Source organism: Lithobates pipiens, unplaced genomic scaffold (assembly GCF_037356315.1).
Source record: "Lithobates pipiens isolate NorthernLeopardFrog02 unplaced genomic scaffold, aLitPip1_a1.2 Scaffold_8, whole genome shotgun sequence".
Classification (NCBI taxonomy): Eukaryota; Metazoa; Chordata; class Amphibia; order Anura; family Ranidae; genus Lithobates; species Lithobates pipiens.
Window position 1 is genome coordinate 3,926,287 of NW_027507903.1, and position 22,139 is coordinate 3,948,425.

A 22,139-nucleotide genomic window follows, 5' to 3' on the forward strand; every position below is an offset into this window, starting at 1 on the left:
TTCACCTTCCAGCAGGACAACGACCCGAAACATCCAGCCAGAGCTACAATGGAATGGTTTACATCAAAGCATATTCATGTGTTAGAATGGCCCAGTCACAGTCCAGACCTAAATCCCACTGAGAATCTGTGGCAAGACTTGAAAATTGCTGATCACAGATGCTCTCCATCCAATCTGACAGAGCTTGAGATATTTTACAAAGAAGAAGAATGGGCAGAAATGTCCTCTCTAGATGTGCAAAGCTGGAAGAGAAATCCCCAAAAAGACTTGCAGCTGTAATTGCAGAGAAAGGGGGTTCTACAAAGTATTGACTCAGGGGGACGACGACATACAAATGCCCCTCCCCCACGCTTTTCACATATTTATTTGTATCATTTATAATTTTCCGTCCACTTCACAATTATGTGCCGCTTTGTGTTGGTCTATCACATAAAATCCCAATAAAATACATTTACGTTTTTGGTTGTAACATGACAAATTGTGGAACATTTCAAGGGGTATGAATACTTTTTCAAGGCACTGTAATACCAATGATGGGGCACGATTCCTCCCACTGACACTAATGATGGGAAATTATTCCTCCCACTGACACTAATGATGGGAAATTATTCCTCCCACTGACACTAACGATGGGACACTATTCTTCCAGTTGATACCAATGGTAGGGCACCATTCCTTCTTCTACTGTCATTTATTTTGCTCTCATTGCCCACCAAGCCTGAAGCATTGTTTATTACTCCTACTGGCCACAGTCTGACCCCCTAGAGTCTGAAGGACAGTAAATTTACCCTTTGTTTAGAAAGTCTGGAGCGCCCTAGTTTAAAGGATAACAAAAGAACAAAAATGTAATATATTGCAGCTTACAATCCATAGATGTTGTGGCTACTTTCATAGTTACATAGTTGGGTTGAAAAACCATCCAGTTCAACCATAAAAAAAAAAAAAAAAAAAGAAATCATGCAATCCCATATACACAATCCTTCACCCACAGTTGATCCAAAGGAAGGCGAAAAAGCCCCAGCAGAGCATGATCCAATTTGCTAAAGCAGGGGAAAAAATTCCTTCCTGATCCCCGAGAGGCAAATCGGATTTTCCCCGGATTAACTTTACCTATAAAATGCCAGTACCCAGTTATATTATGTAAATTTAGGAAATAATCCAGGCTTTTCTTATAGCAATCTACTGAGCTGGCCAGAACCACCTCTGCAGGGAGTCTATTCCACATTTTCACAGCTCTTACTGTGAAGAAACCTTTCCGTATTTGGAGATGAAATCTCTTTTCTTCCAGACGTAAAGAGCGCCCCCTTGTCCTCTGTGATGACTGTAAAGTGAATAACTCAACACCAAGTTCACTATATGGACCCCTTATGTATTTGTATATGTTGATCATATCCCTCCTTATCTCCTCTTCTCAAGAGTAAATAAATTCAGTTCCTCTAATCTTCCCTCATAGCTGAGCTCCTCCATGCCTCTTATCAGTTTGGTTGTCCTTCTCTGCACTTTCTCCAGTTCCCTGATATCCATTAGTTTTTCCTTTCCAAGCCAAATACTTTTTTTTTTTTTTTAACAAATGCAGACAACACACGTTGATCCTGCCAGAAATGTAGTATCCTCACTTCTTGTGAGCTTCACCAAAGAATATCCTAGCCTTCCTTCCTAGCTATCTTCTGTAAACTATCAATTGCCCCTTCATTAATGGAGATGAAGACATACGGATACACTTGAGAGCAGCCTAAAGCTGGCCAACATTATACAATTTTCTTTTTTGTGTTTCCTTTAGCCCTTGTACACACGGTCAGACATTTCGATGGAAAATGTCCAATCGGACTGTGTTGTCGGATAATCCGACTGTGTGTGGGCTCCATCGGACTGTTTCCGTCGGAATATCCGACGGACATAGTTTTAGAGCTGGGCTATAAAATTTTCCGACAACATGGTCCGATCTGACTTTGTCCGATTGTGTGTAGAGAATTTTGATCGGATAAAGTGCCACGCATGCTCAGATCAAATTCCTAGACCAAAGCTATTGGCTACTAGCCTGAACGTAGTCCCGTCATAACGAAATAACGTCATCACGTTACCTACAATCGGATTTTCCGACAACTTTGTCCGACCGCGTGTATGTAACACAAGTTTCGGACAAAATCCGACAGATTTTGTTGTCGGAATGTCTGACCGTGTGTACAAGGGCTTAGATTTACCTTCAACTATGTAGTGCAAGGGCTTGCCTGATAGCATACAATTCCAATAGTTTAGGTTTAGTGTTTAGTTATTTATTTTATGGTTTTGGTAAATCTAAAGGGAAATAGGCCAGCCCAAAGTGACCATTTTGGCCCCTTCAGGGCCGTTTTTAAATCAGGGCAAAAGGGGCAGCTGCCCTGGGCCCTGTCATTGTTGTGGGGCCCAAAGCAACTGCCTCATACTTGCCAACTATCCTGGTTTAAATTCTCTTGAGGTTTTAGTCCTGTGATATCTCAGTGTGAAGTGCTGCTACTAATGCTGCCCAGTTCTGCCTTATTGTTGTGTACAGATGACTCACCTGCAGACCCTGTGTTTACATGTAAATAGCAGTGGCATTCATATGTAAATGGCGGCGGCTGGCGGACTTGATATTTATATCATGCCCCCTGAGGTCATATCATGCCCCCTGACGTGGATATGCCCCCTGAGGTCATATCCACAGTAATCTTTAGCAACCAATCAACAAGCAGAAATCATGTGCTGTAACCTCTCTAGTAACTAATCAGTGAGCCGTAATATGTGCTGTAACCTCTAGCAACCAGTCAGTGAGTGATAATAATAGACTGTATTGATTGATACACTGATTTTGAGTCTACCTGCTATTTATTGTATGTCTCAGAGCAGGTGAAGAGCAAAACTTCATGGGGGGCGGGCCCAAGAAATGTTTTACCGGCGGTCCAATCAATATCAAAGATGGCCCTTGGCCCCTTTTCATAGATACAGTGGAGAATAGACATGTGCAAAAGGAAAAAAAATTGTTTAGTTTCGTTTTAATTAGTTAATTCATTAATTTCGTTTAGTTATATTCGTTAACTTCCTTAAATTCATTTTCGGATTTCGTTTAGTTTTCTACCGAATTCGAAATATCGGCCACATTCGAAAATATTTCAACCAAATTCGAAAATATTTCTACCGGATTCGAAATGATTTCAACATGATTCGACATTATTTCAACCGCATTCGAAAATATTTTGTGACCCGACTTTAGGGCCATGTATCTCGGGGTCACTTGGTGCTAAAAACTCCAAATTTGGATATGTTGTAGTGCTAGTACTATTGTGTTTGCATTCCAAATTTGGGGTTTTTAGCTATAAGTGACCCCGAGATATGTGGCCCCAAAATCGGGTTGCAAAATTTCATTCTCTGCTCCAATAACTAATCACATTTTCGCATGCGAAATGCGGTTGAAATAATGTCGAATCGTGTTGAAATCATTTCGAATGCGTTTGAAATAATTTCGAATCATGTTGAAATCATTTAGTACTTCGGCTCAAATACAATACAAGACCCTTCTAACTCAGTTCTCAGGAATGCACTTTGCCAGTAATCCATCCTCCAGCAAAAAATTAATTAGCTGATTGGACTATAAGATTTACTTTGAGCTGACCTTTTGTTTCATTAGATCTTTAAAGAATTACCGAATCATGTCGAATTCATTCGAATTCATTCGTTATATTTCTTTTGTATTCGTTGTAATTCGTTCTTTTTTTATTCGGACATTCGGATGTATCCGAATGTCCGAAAGATGCAAAATTCGGCCGAATTTCGATTCGTTGCGAAACGAATTGCACAAGCCTAGTGGAGAAGTGTGGTAGCCACCCAGGGACAGGATCCGTGTTGTTTGTATGATTACCAGGTGAAAATAAAAGGAAAAAAATATGAAAATACAAAACGAATGCAGCCCCCCACACAAAGGACTAGTAATTTGCAACATATTCTAATGTTTAGTTCTGGATTTAGATACACTTTCCATTAAAAGTGTTTATTTGATAGAAATGTATCTAAAGTAAATTAGAAAAAAGCCTCATTCTGGTTTATTCACACGATCAGCTCTGACGTCTTATTTTATGTCCGGGAACACTTCGTATTCCGAAGGTTTTCCTAAGAATCCTCAAGCGGTGTAGCCCCATCATTCATCAGATTTATGAAGACCGCTACATTGTATGTGTGAAGGCGACACGTCTAACTATCCTCACATCCTCTGATATCCAGCGGATTGCAGGCAAATCCAGGAAATCGGAGGTTCTGTTCCTCCGGATATGTTTCCTGTGCTCAGAATCTGAAGTTTACAGAGAAAGAATCTTCAAAGGCTTCTGTTCATTGTTTGTCTTTATTGTGCCAACATCCACATGGTCGGGGTATCAAACCAGATGAGATGTCTTAGTATGAGCAACCATAGTGCGGGATAAAGGGTCACATGAGACAAAATAAAAACCATCTTCTGTAAATGAGCCTTTCATAACATTTCCCAATGGTATGTAAACATTCACACACCTTAAGAGAACACGCATATATTCCATAATCTCCACCCTACACGCCCCAGAGTCACCGTGAGATTCTGTTATTGTGGGGTGTCAGCCCACGGGGGCCCGGAGCTGAGAATTAATAAAGAAATACCATAAAACCTCAAAGGCTGTGGGGGGTTCTATGCTCTCATCTAAGATATTTTCACCCCCTCCTTGATACAAGTACCACTTCCTCAAACTTAATCTGTCCAAAACTGAGCTCAAAATATCAATTCCCTCATGGTCCCCCATCCGTCCCCCTCCAACTAACAATGAGATCCATAGTACAACTGTCAGTCCTTCCCTGAAGGGTATTAGGTGTGATTCTGAACTCTGACCTCTCCTCTCCTTCGGGATCCACATTCAATCACTGACCAAATCTTGCTGCCTGCGCTTCTGTAACATTTCTGAAATTCACCTTTCTTAACCGACAACACCACCAAGCTACTCATATCCAAGACCTCCTGCTCTCTAGTTCCCACATCTCCTTCTCCCATGCTCACCTCCATGACTTCTCCAGAGCCTCTCTCATCCCCTCTGCTCCTCAGATCACCTCCTGCTTATCTCTCGACTTGGCTATTGCCAACTCCTTCCTCATGGACTATCCCCCTTCAGTCTATCTGGGATACGGCTGCCAGACTCATCCTTCATACCAACCACTCAGTGTTCTCCATTCCTCTCTGCCAATACCTCCACTGACCTCCGCTCAGTGTCCTCCACCCCTCTCTGCCAATCCCTCCACTGGCCTCTGCTCAGTGTCCTCCACCCCTCTCTGCCAATCCCTCCACTGGCCTCTGCTCAGTGTCCTCCACCCCTTTCTGACAATCCCTTCACTGACCTCTGCTCAGTGCCCTCCACCCTTCTTTGCCAGACCTTCCATTGACCTCTGCTCAGTGTCCTCCACCCCTCTCTGCCAATCCCTCCACTGGCCTCTGCTCAGTGTCCTCCAGCCCTTTCTGACAATCCCTTCACTGACCTCTGCTCAGTGCCCTCCACCCTTCTTTGCCAATCCTTCCATTGACCTCTGCTCAGTGTCCTCCACCCCTCTCTGCCAATCCCTCCACTGGCCTCTGCTCAGTATCCTCCACCCCTCACTACCAATTAGACATGTGCATTCGTTTTCGTCCGAATGCATTTTCGTCCGAATTTCAGCTATTTTCGTTTTCATTTTGACAAACGATAACGAAAGCACAAAATCCGAAAAACGAAAGATCCGACATAAATAAATGCTTTATTTTCGTTTTCATTGTTACAACAGTTCGATATAGAATAGGAGATTTGACGTGACTCTGACAATAACAATCTGTCTATAGAACCTGTGGTCGAATGTGCCTAACCTTACCTCTATTAGTCCAAGATTATATAGAGAAAATATTCGACAGAGAAAAAAGATTTGACAGAGAGAAAAGATTCTGCAAGATACTGTCCTAAAAAGTGTTTGGGGACCCGGGTCCTGCCCCAGGGGACATGTATCAATGCAAAAAAAAGTTTTAAAAACGGACGTTTTTTTCGGGAGCAGTGATTTTAATAATGATTAAAGTGAAACAATAAAAGTGTAATATTCCTTTAAATTTCGTAGGGGGGGGGGTTGTCTATAGTATGCCTGTGAAGGGGCGCATGTTTCCCGTGCTTAGAACTGTCCCTGCACAAAGTGTCATTTATGCAGGAAAAAAATCCTTTAAAATCACTCGCAGCTATTATGAATTGTCGGCTCCGTAATACAGAGAACACTCATTGAAAGTCATTGATAAAAAAATAAATAAATAATTTTAAAAAAAAGCGTGGGGGTCCCCCAAATTCAATTACCAGGCCCTTCAGGTCTGGTATGGATATTAAGGGGAACCCTGCCTCAAATTTAAGAAAAATTTGACGTGGGGTTCCCCCTAAATATCCATAACCAGACCCTTCAGGTCTGGTATGAACCCCTGTGACGTATGGGTGACCCCGCACCCCTCTGATGTAACACAGGCAGGTTTCCGTTACATCAGAGGGGGCGGGGTCACCCATACGTCACGGGGAACCCCGGGTTTCCCCTTGCATCAGAGGGGGGCGGGGTCAGGTGACGGGTGGCCCCGCCCTCCGTATATAAGAAACGTCAGCCGCCGGAATGCCTGCAGTGTCTCCTCCACGGAGACAGAAGAAGGATGGAGGATTCGCTGCGCTGGATGAGATGAGCCATCGCTGGAGAGATGACCGTCCGTCGCTGGATAGCAAGAGTGGATTACCGCCGCTGGAATCTTTTTTTTATTTTTTTATTTTTAATAAAGGAATTTTTCAAAAGTGTGTTTTTTTTATTTAACCATTTTTTACACTTTCTTTGTGAAATGGTAGAGGTACTTTTGTACCCCCTTACCATTTCAAACAGGGGGGGGGCCGGGAACTGGGGGTCCCCTTGTTAAAGGGGGCTTCCAGATTCTGATAAGCCCCCCGCCCCCTGAAGGGCCTGGTAATTGAATTTGGGGGACCCCCACGCTTTTTTTTTAATTTATTTATTTATTTTTTTATCAATGACTTTCAATGAGTGTTCTCTGTATTACGGAGCCGACAATTCATAATAGCTGCGAGTGATTTTAAAGGACTTTTTTTCCTGCATAAATGACACTTTGTGCAGGGACAGTTCTAAGCACGGGAAACATGCGCCCCTTCACAGGCATACTATAGACAACCCCCCCCCCCCCCCTACGAAATTTAAAGGAATATTACACTTTTATTGTTTCGCTTTAATCATTATTAAAATCACGGCCGTTTTTAAAACTTTTTTTTGCATTGATCCATGTCCCCTGGGGCAGGACCCGGGTCCCCAAACACTTTTTAGGACAGTAACTTGCAAATTAGCCTTTAAAATTAGCACTTTAGATTTTGAACGTTGGAGTCCCATAGACTTTAACAGGGGTTCTAAAGTATGCTATATACTAGCTCCGTCGAATCTTCTTCATACATTCGACAGACACCATAAGCCTTCAAAGACAGATTCGACCGTAATTCATGTGGATTTTCGGACGAATGCAATTTTTGAACGAAAAACAAAATAAATAAAAACGAATTTCGGGAGTAACTAAATAAATTAAGTTTTCGGACGAAAACGAAATTCCGAAACGAAATATTTTACTCTGCACATGTCTACTACCAATCCCTCCACTGGCCTCTGCTCAGTGTCCTCCACTCCCCTCTGCCAATCCCTCCATTGGCCTCTGCTCAGTCTCCTCCACCTCTCTCTGCCAATCCCCCCACTTACCTCAGCTCAGTGTCCTCCGCCCTTCTCTGCCAATCCTATCACTGGCCTCCGCTCAGTGTCCTTCACCTCTTTCCCAATCCCTCCACTGTCCTTCACTTAGGGAGCCAGTGTGCCTAGCGACAATTTCAGTGACCCATATATGGAAAATCTGAATCCAGATTGATCTTGTGTTTGTTCTGCACTATGTGTCAAGGATACCGACTGCAGGCATCCATTGGCAGGGATTATTATATCCGTGTAGCTGCACTCGGTAAACTGAAACCAGACTGTGCATGCTTTATTTACAATGAAACAGAAGCCATCCAAACACCAGCAAACAAAACACACAGCAAACTTGCTAACCCTAACTAACAAACTAACTAAAATACAATATATACAGGCAAAAGGGAAGCACAGATCAACAGGGTAAACAGGAAGTGCAAGGAACCGTCAGGAAGGGGGAACCAGGACTGGGATCAGAAACAAGGGTAGCAGATATGAGGCAGCAGGGTACATGGTAGAAGGTGTGGGGCAGGAGAGAGATCAGGATGAAATTAGACTATTTTAGCAAGCATGAATCTAGTGATCAGGCAGACTAGTAGAGGAGGGACTAAATAATTTCCCAGCAGCCAGCATCAGGTGAAGACTGGGATCAGCTGGCTGATGGAAGATACCTGCTGGTGGACACCGAAAGCTACAGCCATCTGATCTGGAAACTACAGTGCCACCAGCAGATGATCCAGGTCCTGACACTATGGGGGAGATTTATCAAAACTGGTGCACACAGAATCTGGTGCAGCTGTGCAAAGTAACCAGTCAGCTCCCAGGTTTTATTGTCAATGCTTAATTGAACAAGCTAAAATTAGAAGCTGATTGGTTACAAGATTCTGTGTGCACCAGTTGGGGTTGCCACCTTTTCTTCAAGCCAAACCCGAACACTTTAGTGGCACAGGGCACATCTGTTTTTGTAGTATACACAAAAGGAATATAAAAGACCTTTAGGAGACCAAGGAGAGTGGTAATGCAGCTCGCTGTGGAAAAATGTGGGTGTGGCAAAACTGCTCTTTCTGACATCATCGCCCCCCCCCCCAGTGATGCCAAACCTGCCCCCAGACAGTGGGCCGCAGCTTCCGAATGGCAACATATTTTTGTGTGACTACAGTGGAACCTTGGTTAACGAGTAACGCGGTTAACGAGCATTTTGAAAGATAAGCAACTTTTTTTTTTTAATCCTGACTCGGTTTGCGAGTGTTGTCTCGCAAAACAAGCAGAATTCAAGCTAATGGGGTGTGCAGTACCACATTTGGCCAGAGGTGTGGGGGGTGCGCCAGGGACACTCGGAACAGTTCGGAACCATTCAGAGCCATTTGGAAATACTCAGAATCACTCGGAAATACTCAGTTGCGGAGTGTTTCCGAGGCTTTCCGAGTTCAGCCGAGCTGTTCCCGAGTATTTCCGGCGCCCCCCCACCACCTCTGGCCACATGCGGTATTGCATGCAATAGAAGTCAATGTGGAATGAATTATCTTCGTTTCCATTGACTTCTATGGGCAAACTCGCTTTCATATGCGAGTGCTTTGAAATACAAGCACTCTCCTGGAGGGGGTATGCTCGTAATCCAAGGTTTCAGTGTATCTCAGTTACTTGGGGAGCCACAGCCCAGTCTAAATAATGTGTCTGGGTTTCAGGCAGACTGAAACCCGGACACAAGATTCCAAAGCTGAGCTGTCCGGTTGAATCCTGGACAGGTGGCAACCCTAGCACCAGTTTTAGCAAATCTCCCTCTCTGTCTCAGTGTGAAGGTGGCTATCTTGGTTGAGGCAGGGCTATGCTTCCTCACGTCAAAGCCTCCAGCAAGAAGAACAGGTGACATCATTAAATCTTGCTTTTTTTGAGTTCACATCCACCGGGTCTGCTTTTTATCACTTTTGAATATTCATTGATAAGTTGTATAAAAGGCTTCACAGTATCAATAAGGTCAAATACCTACTAATTTATCAAGCTTTTGTATCATTTAAATATGAGCTGTAAACATTATTTTTTGAACCTTTATTTTGTTTTCTTTTGTTTTTCTTTACTACATGGGAGTGTGACCCACTTACTGACCCTGGAATCTGAAATCTTAGCCACTGTTAATATGTCAGCAAATAAGGTATAAACATTAACTCTGCAGGGGGGGGGGGGTTACTGGGCCAGTAAGTGGAACACAGATGTATGTGCCATTGCCCTTTGCTGTTGCTTTGCAGCCCGCTTATCAGAATTACAAATAATGTGCAGAGTTGGCATATAATGAGGGCACTGCCACTCCCAGCATTGGTATCCACAATCCTAGACTCTGTGTTCTATATTCATAGATCTACCAACGCTGCATATGAAAGGGATTTACACATCAGCTTTGTATAACCGAGGCATTGTGATAAGAAATGGAACTCCATGCACATTCTAATATCTGTAATTAATGCTAATATTATAAGATATTAGTGAGCCATATGGTTAATAATTTCTTAGTAAGCATTAGCAAGTTTCAGAAGGGAACAGTACCAGATATTACTGCTTATTCAGTCATTCTTTTAATTTCCTTTATTTATTTATTTTAATATAATTTTAATTTCATTTCATTTTTTATTTAATTTAATTATCATTTCATTTAATTTTAAACTTAATTTAAATTTTAATTTTAGTTTTCATTATTTTATATGTATTTTTTATTTTCTTTGACCTATTCTCAATCACCATACTGCCGAAAGCCAAGTATAATATTCTAAAATATTAGTGGGCCATATTGTTAATAATTTCTTAGCAAGCATTAGCAAGTTTCAGTAGGGAACAGTATCAGATATGACTCAAAGTCTCTATGCTTATTCAGTCATTTTCTTTTACTTTTAATTTTCTTTTAATTATTTTTTTTATTTATTTTAATGTAATTTTAATTTAATTACATTTTCATTTTAATTTTAGTTTTCATTTTATTTTAATTTTTTTATTTTTTTTTTATTTTTACCTATTCTCAATCACCATACTGCCTAAAGCTAAGTATAATATTCTAAGATATTAGTGGGCCATATTGTTAATAATTTCTTAGCAAGCATTAGCAAGTTTCAGAAGGGAACAGTATCAGATATGACTCAAAGTCTCTATGCTTATTCAGTCATTTTCTTTTACTTTTAATTTTCTTTTAATTATTTTTTTTTATTTATTTTAATGTAATTTTAATTTAATTACATTTTCATTTTAATTTTAGTTTTAATTTTATTTTAATTTTTTTTTTTTTTTTTACCTATTCTCAATCACCATACTGCCTAAAGCTAAGTATAATATTCTAAGATATTAGTGAGCCATATTGTTAATAATTTCTTAGCAAGCATTAGCAAGTTTCAGAAGGGAACAGTACCAGATATGACTGAAAGTCTCTATGCTTATTCAGTCATTTTCTTTTACTTTTAATTTTATTTTTATTTTAAATTTATTTTAATTTCATTTTAATTTGATTTCATTTTCATTTTTAATTTGATTTCATGTTAATTTCATTTCATTTTAAACTTCATTTTAATTTCATTTTATTTTAATTTTATTTTTATTTGAAACATATTTTTTATTTTCTTTGACCTATTCTCAATCACCATACTGACTGAAGCTGAACACCGGGGAAAAACAAAAATGCTGCTTTGCAGAGGGGGCCTGCCCATGTACTGCATGGGTTAAATGCTGATTTAGGTCTAGGGACCAGAAAAGCAGTTTCACTTATCCGATCTTCCATCCCAGCAGGCTCCACTGCGCTGCAAAACCAGTTCCTGCAGCCTATTCCCACCTACGCTCTGGTGGTCGCTGGTCTTCTGATATCATCAACTACAATGCAGAGCCCATAGCCCTGCACTGATCATGAGCATGTCAAGTGACGGTCCACTGTCGGAGCATGGAGGGAGTGTAGTGCTGGCTGTTGGAGGAGCAATAGATTGGGCCCACGAGCCTGAAACTGAGCATTTAACCTCATCACAGTCTCAATTTAGAAAGACGTTATATTCCAATTAGCCCAGAGACAGTGCATGTACATTTGTCCTCTGCTAATGGGATGAATAAAAAAAAAATAAAAATTTTAGAATGTTTCCTATGCTGTTTGAGAGTTTTTCATTGATTTAAAATGGAAAATACTGCATTCAGCCACTAGATGGGGCTAAGTATAATTTCCCTTGATATGTAGCCCCATCTAGTGGCTAAATACTAAACAGATATACATGTATAGTGAGCATTGGTAATTGACTCTGACCATTGACTGGTAATTCTGAATTGAATCAGTATTTCCTAAACGTATGATACCATGATATCTCTGGGATTTTTCTGCAGGTGCGGACCCCCCATCCACACGTGTACCCTGGGGGTGTCCCCCAGTGTGACTCCTTGCAAGCCATACAGGGCGGAATGTTATCCCTCTTTGGAGTGGGAGTGGCCAAAGGACACATGGGATCATCTGATTGATTTTTAAAGGAATTCTGGTTAGGAGATTTTACCCTTCATACTCTCCATTGGTAACGATACTCTATGTTTTTTTTTTTAAATAAACTGTCTATTAACTACTTGACGACACTTGAAATGTTAAAATATAATTTTCTAAACAGCAAACCTATCCCCTGAGGAGTCTGAGAAGTCCCAGAGGAAGTCACGAGACCTGTGACGAAACCTGTAGGAGGAGCCTGATTGACGTGTGGGAAGTAGGAAGTAGCCTGGAGAGGAGGCATAGGACATACTGAACGCTGTGTACACCGGGGCTGGAGATCCGGGATACAGGTGACCCTACCCCCCCTCCCCCCCCCCCTCACTACTACAGCACTACAGCACTTTACAAGCGATGGTTTTGATATATAAATGTGAGTTGAATGTAAATTGAGGATTTTAAAGATTAAACTTTCTAGACGGTATTACACTATTGTACGCCTCTATTGTTTTCCTTATGTGGCATATGTGAGGAGGCTTGGTGGAAGCAACCAGGAGACACTGATATCCATATAAAGCTGGGCATCAGCATACAGCAGCCAGCAAATTAATGGGATACATCTGAATAACCCCGACCATCTGCTGTTCACTACTTTAGGCTTAAATTTTAAGCCCTTAAGGTGAGGGTACACCCGATGGGGGAGGAGTGCACATTGCATGAAGACACCTGATCACTTTTTTAATTTTATGGACTTTGTTGTTCATTTTTCATTTTATGGACTTTGTTGAATTATTTTAATCACTTTGGATTGTGTGTGATTCACGGAGCACGAGCACTTTATTTTATATATACATTATATAGATATATATATATTTTATTCACCTTATAGTATGCATTATATTGGATTATAGCACAGGTTTTATGCATTAATGGTCAATAGTAGCGCGGCACTATATATTTAAATACACACACAATATATATATATATATATATATATATATATATATATATATATATATATATATATATATATATATATATATATATATATGCATTACTATCCCCTGAGGAAGACCGTGACCATGTAGGTCGAGACGCGTCGGATATTTTTTTATTACAGATCTTCTAATATGTGATCCTGTGTATAAACTTGTGTTTGCACTTTTTGTATTTGGAATGATATCATATCCCTTCATCAGAGCTCATATTTTAACTCTTACGCGTTTACGTCAAATGCTAACTTTACAATAAAGAATCTTTTTTAACTTATTAATTCCTTGATATTATTAACTTTTTTCTGTTACATTCCCCCCCCTGCCGCCCCCCCCCCCCCCGGGGGGGAACTTTTCCAATATTGTGGCCAAATGTGGTATTTTTAATTTAAAATCAATGAAAAACATTAAACAAGTTCAGGAAAATTATATTAATTTTTCCCCCATTGCGTAGAACAAATGCACACGCACGTTCCCGGGATGTGTTATACAATTGTTTTATAAATACACCCCTGTGTGTGAGTAATAATGCACATATATATATATATATATATATATATTACTAACCCCTGAGGAAGACCGTGACCATGTAAGTCGAGACGCGTCGGATATTTTTTTTACTACAGATCTTCTAATATGTGATCGTGTGTATAATCTTGTGTTTGCACTTTTTGTATTTGGAATGATATGATATATCCCTTCATCAGAGCTCATATTTTTATTTTATTTTGTTATGTGTCTACGTCAAATGCTAACTTCACAATAAAGAATTTTTTTTAACTTATTAATTCCTTGATATTATTAACTTCTTTCTGTTAACCCCCCCCCCCCCCCCTAACTTTTCCAATATTGTGGCCAAATGTGGTATTTTTAATTTAAAATCAATGAAAAACATTAAACCAGTTCAGGAAAATGATATTCATTTTTCCCCCATTGCGCAGAACAAACGCACACGTGCGTTCCCTGAGCGGGATGTGTTATGCAATTTTTTTTATAAATACACCCCTGTGTGTGAGTAATAATTTTTTATATCAGGAAATTAATTGTGGATTATTTGGATTCACCTTAGGGGAGCATTAACTTCAGAAACAGACTTCTTAAGAATTTATACAAGATAACCCATTCAGGTATTATATTATTTTTGGTGTTCTTTATCTTGTATATAATGTAAAATATTTGAGTAAAATTATTTTTCACGGCAGCAAACTTTATTATATACTCCTATATACTGTATCCCCCTTAGTGTACTCTAATGCGGCTTAAACATCCCATTGCCTGCCAGTCCACTTACAGGAAAATTCCAGCAAGGTATTTCCAGGCCAGAATTCCATCTATTTTAATAGGCGCTCCAGAGAGTTGTCAGCCGCACAGTGACAAGGCATTCCTAGATATCACACATCACCGATCGGGAACATACACACTGCAAGCACGCCATAGACCCATATATACCGTCTGATCATACGGCGCTAACCAGGACTGTGCAATACACACACCGACTATTTTATCTATCACTATACAGTATCGCAAAAAGTAAGTACACCCCTTCTATTTGTTGTAAATCTTTTCTTCTATCTTTTCATGTGACAACACTGAAGAAAGGACACTTGTCTACAATGTAAAGTAGTGAGTGTACAGCTTGTATAACAGTGTCAATTTCCTGTCCCCTCAAAATAACTCAACACACAGCCATTAATGTCTAAACCGCTGGCAACAAAAGTCAGTACACCCCTAAGTGAAAATGTCCAAATTGGGCCCAAAGTGTCAATATTTTGTGTGGCCGCCATTATTTTCCAGCACTGCCTTAACACTCTTGGGCATGGAGGTCACCAGAGCTTCACAGGTTGCCACTGGAGTCCTCTTCCCCTCCTCCATGACGACATCACAGAGCTGGTGGATGTTACCATGTTTCCCCCAAAAATAAGACCTAGCGTGGTTGTCGGTGATGACTGCAATATAAGCCCTACCCCCCCAAATAAGCCCTAGTTAAAGTCCTTGTAGGTCTTATTTTCAGGGTAGGGCTTATTTTTAGGGAAACATGGTAGGGCTTGTTTAGGGGTAGGGCTTATATTGCAGCCATCACCGACAATCACGCTAGGTCTTATTTTCGGGGAAACAGGGTAGAGACCTTGCGCTCCTCCACCTTCCGTTTGAGGATGCTCCACAGATGCTCAATAGGGTTTAGGTCTGGAGACATGATTGGCCAGTCCATCATCTTTACCCTCAGCTTCTTTAGCAAGGCAGTGGTCATCTTGGAGGTGTGTTTGGGGTCGTTATCATGTTGGAATACTGCCCTGCGGTCCAGTCTCCGAAGGGAGGGGATCATGCTCTGCTTCAGTATGTCACAGTACATGTTGGCATTCATGGTCCCCTCAATGATCTGTAGCCCCCCAGTGCCGGCAGCACTCATGCAGCCCCAGACCATGACACTCCCACCACCATGCCCGACTGTAGACAAGACACACTTGTCTTTGTCCTCCTTACCTGGTTGCCCCCACACACGCTTGTCACCATCTGACACCAAATACGTTTATCTTGGTCTCATCAGACCACAGGACATGGTTCCAGTAATCCATGTCCTTAGTTTGCTTGTCTTCAGCAAATTGTTTGCAGGTTTTCTTGTCCATCATCTTTAGAAGCAATGCTGGCAGCACTCATACGTCTATTTCCCAAAGACAACCTCTGGATATGACACTGAGCACGTGACCTCAACTTCTTTGGTGGACCACGGCGAGGCCTTTTCTGAGTGGAACCCGTCCTGTTATACCGCTGTATGGTCTTGGCCACCGTGCTGCAGCTCAGTTTCAGGGTCTTGGCAATCTTCTTATAGCCTAGGCCATCTTTATGTAGAGCAACAATTCTTTTTTTCAGATCCTCAGAGAGTTCTTTGCCATGAGGTGCCATGTTGATCTTCCAGTGACCAGTATGAGAGAGTGAGAGCGATAACACCAAATTTAATACACCTGCTCCCCATTCACACCTGAGACCTTGTAACACTAACGAGTCACATGACACCGGGAAGGGAAAATGGCTAACTGGGCCAAATTTGGACATTTTCACTTAGGGGTGTACTGACTTTTGTTGCCAGCGGTTTAGACATTAATGGCTGTGTGTTGAGTTATTTTGAGGGGACAGGAAATTTACACTGTTATACAAGCTGTACATTCACTACTTTACATTGTAGACAAGTGTCATTTCTTCAGTGTTGTCACATGAAAAGATAGAAGAAAATATTTACAAAAATGTGAGGGGTGTACTGACTTTTGTGAGATACTGTATCTATCTACCAAATTATCAATTGATCTATCTCTGACCCCATAAACTCTCTCTTTCTCTACTCTTTCTGTGTTTCTCTCCATACTGTCTCTCTCTTCCTTTCTCCATCTACTGTATATCCCTCTCTCTTATCTATCCATCTATAGCTCTATCTATCTATCTATCTATCCATCTATCTATCTATCTATCCATCTATCCATCTATTGCTCTATCTATCCATCTATAGCTCTATCTATCCATCTATAGCTCTATCTATCCATCTATAGCTCTATCTATCCATCTATAGCTCTATCTATCCATCTATAGCTCTATCTATCCATCTATAGCTCTATCTATCCATCTATAGCTCTATCTATCTATCTATCTATAGCTCTATCTATCTATCTATCTATAGCTCTATCTATCTATCTATCTATAGCTCTATCTATCTATCTATCTATAGCTCTATCTATCTATAGCTCTATCTATCTATCTATCTATAGCTCTATTTATCTATCTATCTATAGCTCTATCTATCTATCTATAGCTCTATCTATCTATCTATCTATCTATCTATCTATCTATCTATCTATCTATCTATCTATCTATCTATCTATAGCTCTGTCTATCTATCTATCTATAGCTCTATCTATCTATCTATAGCTCTATCTATCTATCTATCTATCTATCTATCTATCTATCTATCTATCTATCTATCTCTATCCATCCATCCATCCATCTCTCTATCCATCTCTCTATCTATCCATCTCTCTATCTATCCATCTCTCTATCCATCTCTCTATCTATCTATCTATCTATCTATCTATCTATCTATCTCTCTATCTCTCTATCTCTCTATCTCTCTATCTCTCTATCTATCTATCTATCTATCTATCTATCTATCTATCTATCTATCTATCTATCTATCTATCTCTCTATCTCTCTATCTCTCTATCTCTCTATCTATCTATCTATCTATCTATCTCTCTATCTATCTATCTATGTAAGAAGGTGACATCTTATGGCATGAGGGGGGGGGGGGGGTTTGCACAGCGCTGGGTGTGGTAGCTCAGTGGTGGCCACTTACCGGTGTTGTTCTGCTGGCAGTCCTGAGGGTTACACTTCTGGGTGTTCTCCGGCCACGGCTCGTGGTCACACAGATTATTATCTTCCTCGGCCGCCCCCGTTCTTTTGTTCACACACTTCACCTGGCGACGCTGGACTCCCCCTCCGCAGGAAGCTGTGCACTAAAAGCAGCCAAAGCGTGAAGACAGCCCAGAAAATAGAAGACAGTGAAAAGGACCGTGAGGGGGGCACAGATCTACCCCCAGTGTAATCTGTGCTGCATAAAGCTGGTCAATACTGCAACCTTCTAGCTGTGCAGAGTGAAGTATCACTATAATAATGAATAGAAAGATGTCCCCATACTACACTTACCTGGCCCCAGGGCCCTACAGCCCACGTAGTGCATGGATGTTCATTACAAGGACGGCTGCCGTTGGGTTTCAGGCTTTCATCGCAGCGACCGTTCTGAGGGCAGGTGACCAACCTCTGCTGCATGCCACCGCCGCACTCCTCCGAGCACTACAGGGCATACAAAGTGAAGACATAAGACTGCAGTACTGCCTGCAAGAGACTGGGACTACATGAGTTACCAGGTGTTAGCACACAAGATATTGTTACATGCAATGAGTAGTAAAAATGAAAAGCAAAATAGTCTACTTCATAACAGCAAAATGTATCTCAACTTGCTATAGTGTAAACTTCAATTATATTAGAAGTATTCAGTGCCCCTTATATAAGGTGTTCCCATCGGAGTCACCCCTTACATCAGGTGTTCCTATGAGAGTGCCCCTTTACATCAGATGTTCCCATCAGAGTGCCCCTTTACATCAGATGTTCCCATCAGAGTGCCCCTTTACACCAGGTATTCCATCAGAGTGCCCCCTTACATCCGATGTTCCCATCAGAGTGCCCCCTTACATCAGGTGTTCCCATCAGAGTGCCCCTTACATCAGGTGTTCCCATCAGAGTGCCCCTTACATCAAGTGTTCCCATCAGAGTGCCCCCTTACATCAGGCGTTCCTATCAGAGTGCCTCCTTACATTGGATGTTCCCATCAGAGTGCCCCTTACATCAGGCGTTCCTATCAGAGTGCCTCCTTACATTGGATGTTCCCATCAGAGTGCCCCTTTACATCAGATGTTCCCATCAGAGTGCCCCTTTACATCAGATGTTCCCATCAGAGTGCCCCTTTACACCAGGTATTCCCATCAGAGTGCCCCCTTACATCCGATGTTCCCAACAGAGTCCCCCTTACATCAGGTGATCCCATCAGAGTGCCCCCTTACATCAGGCGTTCCTATCAGAGTGCCTCCTTACATTGGATGTTCCCATCAGAGTGCCCCTTACATCAGATGTTCCCATCAGAGTGCCCCTTACATCAGATGTTCCCATCAGAGTGCCCCTTACATCAGATGTTCCCATCAGAGTCCCCCTTACATCAAGTGATGCCATCAGAGTGCCTCCTTACATCAGGCGTTCCTATCAGAGTGCCTCCTTACATTGGATGTTCCCATCAGAGTGCCTCCTTACATCAGATGTTCCCATCAGAGTCCCCCTTACATCAAGTGATCCCATCAGAGTGCCCCTTACATCAGATGTTCCCATCAGAGTGCCCCTTACATCAGGTGTTCCCATCAGAGTGCCCCTTACATCAGATGTTCCCATCAGAGTCCCCCTTACATCAAGTGATCCCATCAGAGTGCCTCCTTACATCAGGCGTTCCTATCAGAGTGCCTCCTTACATTGGATGTTCCCATCAGAGTGCCCCTTACATCAGATGTTCCCATCAGAGTGCCCCTTACATCAGATGTTCCCATCAGAGTGCCCCTTACATCAGATGTTCCCATCAGAGTGCCCCTTACATCAGGTGATCCCATCAGAGTGCCCCTTACATCAGATGTTCCCATCAAAGTCCTCCTTACTTCAGGTGTCCCCATCAGAGTGCCCCCTTACATCAGATGTTCCCATCAGAATACCCCTTACATCAGGTGTCCTCAACAGAGTGCCCCCTTACATCAGGAGCCCCCATTAGCTCCCCCCTTACATCAGGTGCCCCCATCAGAGTGCCCACTTATCTTGCCAGGTCTTGTCTCTGCCCCTTCTATAGTCTTCTGCAGGCAGCCCATAGTAGGTGGAGCCTGCGGTGCCCCTCCCACAACTGTCTCTCTGCACAGACTATGTACAGCACAGTGATGATGTCACAGTGATGATGTCACAGTGATTTCTTACATGGTAATATCTGGGTTTGTAGAGGCATTTGGTGCACACAATGTGGGTTTATATTTTTGTGGCTATTGAATAAATTCAAATTCATTCTTTTGTGCCTGGAGCTTTAACAAACTTTCAGGGCTGCATGGTGACTTTTACAATACATTGAGGATGGGGGGGGGGGGGGGGGTGAAAGAAGTCATGCCCAAATTCGGTATAACAGTCTTACTAGTGGCGTGTTTGCCCCATAGTTTACAACAGCTTGTAGCAGGTGGATGAGAGCATTGAAGACCCGGCTGTGACGAAGGTCTGTTATTTTCTCTTGGATTTGGGGATTTCTCCACCCTGCATAGACTTCTTTGCCTTCCAGGAGTTGTGTCAGGAAACAGGTGCAAGACGACCTTGGCAGAAGTACTCCCCGCTTTTCTACCATTGTGTGACCTGTGTGTAGGTGGGGGGGGCTCCACAGCTGGGATGTTCACCTCATTGTCACATAAACAGTAGGCGCTTGGTACATTTAACAAGGCTGCATACATCTCCGCATCATGTGAACATACGGTTTTTAAAAATGTTAATGCATTTGCGTGCTACATGCATAAGTCATCCCATTCGTTTGAACGAGCTGTCCTACATGCGGCAAAAAAGCGCCTGCTCCTTTTCGGGGCGGTGAGCTCCTCACTTTTTGGAGCGTTCGGTGCATGTCTGCTGGCCGCCTTTAGGGGGCGCCCTTAAAAATGAATGGCACAGCAAGTTGCGATGCATTATTTTTGCAGTACATTAATTGGATGTGAATGGAGCTTCAGCGTCGCATCATAAGAGTAAAGGTAAAAATCAAACAGATGGTGTTGCGCTACCTGAACTAGATATAAATATAAAGAGCCTAATACTGGAAGAAATAAATCTAGCTATAAATCACTAGCCTATCTTAAATAAAAATTAAAGTGCCTTGTGCTATGAAAAATAGTAACCAGTGTATTATAAAACTTAAATTCCAGAAATCATGTGTTTATATATCAACATAAGTAACTCTAAGTAAAAGGGGAAAAATATTCCATAAAGTGCAAATGTCTTATATTAAAACGTGCAATTCATAGTGCATGATTACAAAAGTTGGTAAAATACAGTCTTTAGTGAAATTAAATAAAGTGCCAGTGATTATTAGTTCCGTAATCTTCTTAATAATAAAAAAAAAAAAAAATTAAATATGTATATAAGACAGTCTATATATAAGCTGAAATAAGTGCTCAGTGACTTGTTCAGTGCTTCTCAAAAAAGAAAAACAGGTGCCAGCAATCGTGTTGTAATTTCTGTGTCTCCAGTATACACGGCACACTAGGTAAAATGGCCCCTTACCTTAGGCTCCATGCACACTGAAGCTCAAAAAAGCTATTTCTGGACGCCAGATTGCTGGCAGAAAACGCTGGTTGAAAAACCTGCTTTTAACAGCGTTTTATACTAGAGTTAATGAGAGGCTTTAATGAGCGTTTACAGCGGTTCTACAGCGTTAGAGTTAATGGGCGTTTTTTATAAAAATACACAGAGGACACTCCAAAAATCCCACAATGCATTGAAAAATAGAATGCCGAACACTAATGAACGAGCGTTAATGAGCGTTAATGAGCGTTAATGAGCGTTTGTTGTTTTTGCCGCTGAAAAACGGCACTTTGAACGCAAATTTCTGGCGTTCAGAAAAAAGCCCATAAACTCCACTGCTCATTAAAGCTGAAAAACGTCCATGTGTGCATGGACACATAGGCTAACATAGAGTGGAGTTTATGGGCTTTTACAAAAAACGCCCAAACGCCAATAAACTGCAGTTTATCAGCTTCAGTGTGCATGGAGCCTCACTGCTGTAAGGTAAACAGCAAATCAAGCAGCAAAAACAAGGGTCCAGGGATTCTATCCCAATTCCTAGCAGGTGGATATTGGTCCCCTCAGGTAGGTATTTTTCTCTCAGATAGTTTCCATATAGATCTTTGGCTTCAGTATAACTCCCAGAGGTCTCATAGGAAAGATAGAGGTACACTCGGATGGTGAAGTACGTTCGTAAAATTTATTATAACGATATATAAGAAGAGGTACTCACAAACATACGATAAAATACAGCTTTAAAAACGGACGAGCATTCCGCTCGTGTATGCAAACGTCACTTCCGGTATCCTCGTTCCGACGCGTATCGTCACTAGTCACGTGACTTCATCAGGGAATGGGATACTCTAGCACGGAAGTGTCTTTTATATGTACGTGTATGGCGGCCATTTTACTGAAGTCTCCCATAAGGTAACATTGGCACAGCCATCTTTTTGGAGTCTTCCATAAGCTAACATGGTGCAGCCATCTTTTAGGAGTCAATCTACACCCAGCATCATTTTCCACATATCTAAGCTACACCGCGGCCATTTTTCGTTGGTCCCGGTTAGCAGCCATTTCCCCATAGCTCGCCCATGGATTAT

The 22,139-nt window shown here is 41.6% G+C and overlaps 1 protein-coding gene across 1 annotated transcript in view; it reads right to left on the reverse strand.

The window, feature by feature from the left end:
* ADAMTS7 (ADAM metallopeptidase with thrombospondin type 1 motif 7) overlaps window positions 1-22,139 on the reverse strand; it is a 240,528-nt gene that overhangs the window by 8,291 nt on the left and 210,098 nt on the right. The window contains exons 22-23 of the mRNA XM_077472765.1: window positions 17,851-17,997; window positions 17,501-17,660 (exon numbers count right to left, since the gene is read on the reverse strand). Coding sequence (XP_077328891.1) covers window positions 17,501-17,660; window positions 17,851-17,997 — 307 coding nt within the window. The remainder of the gene's footprint in view (window positions 1-17,500; window positions 17,661-17,850; window positions 17,998-22,139) is intronic.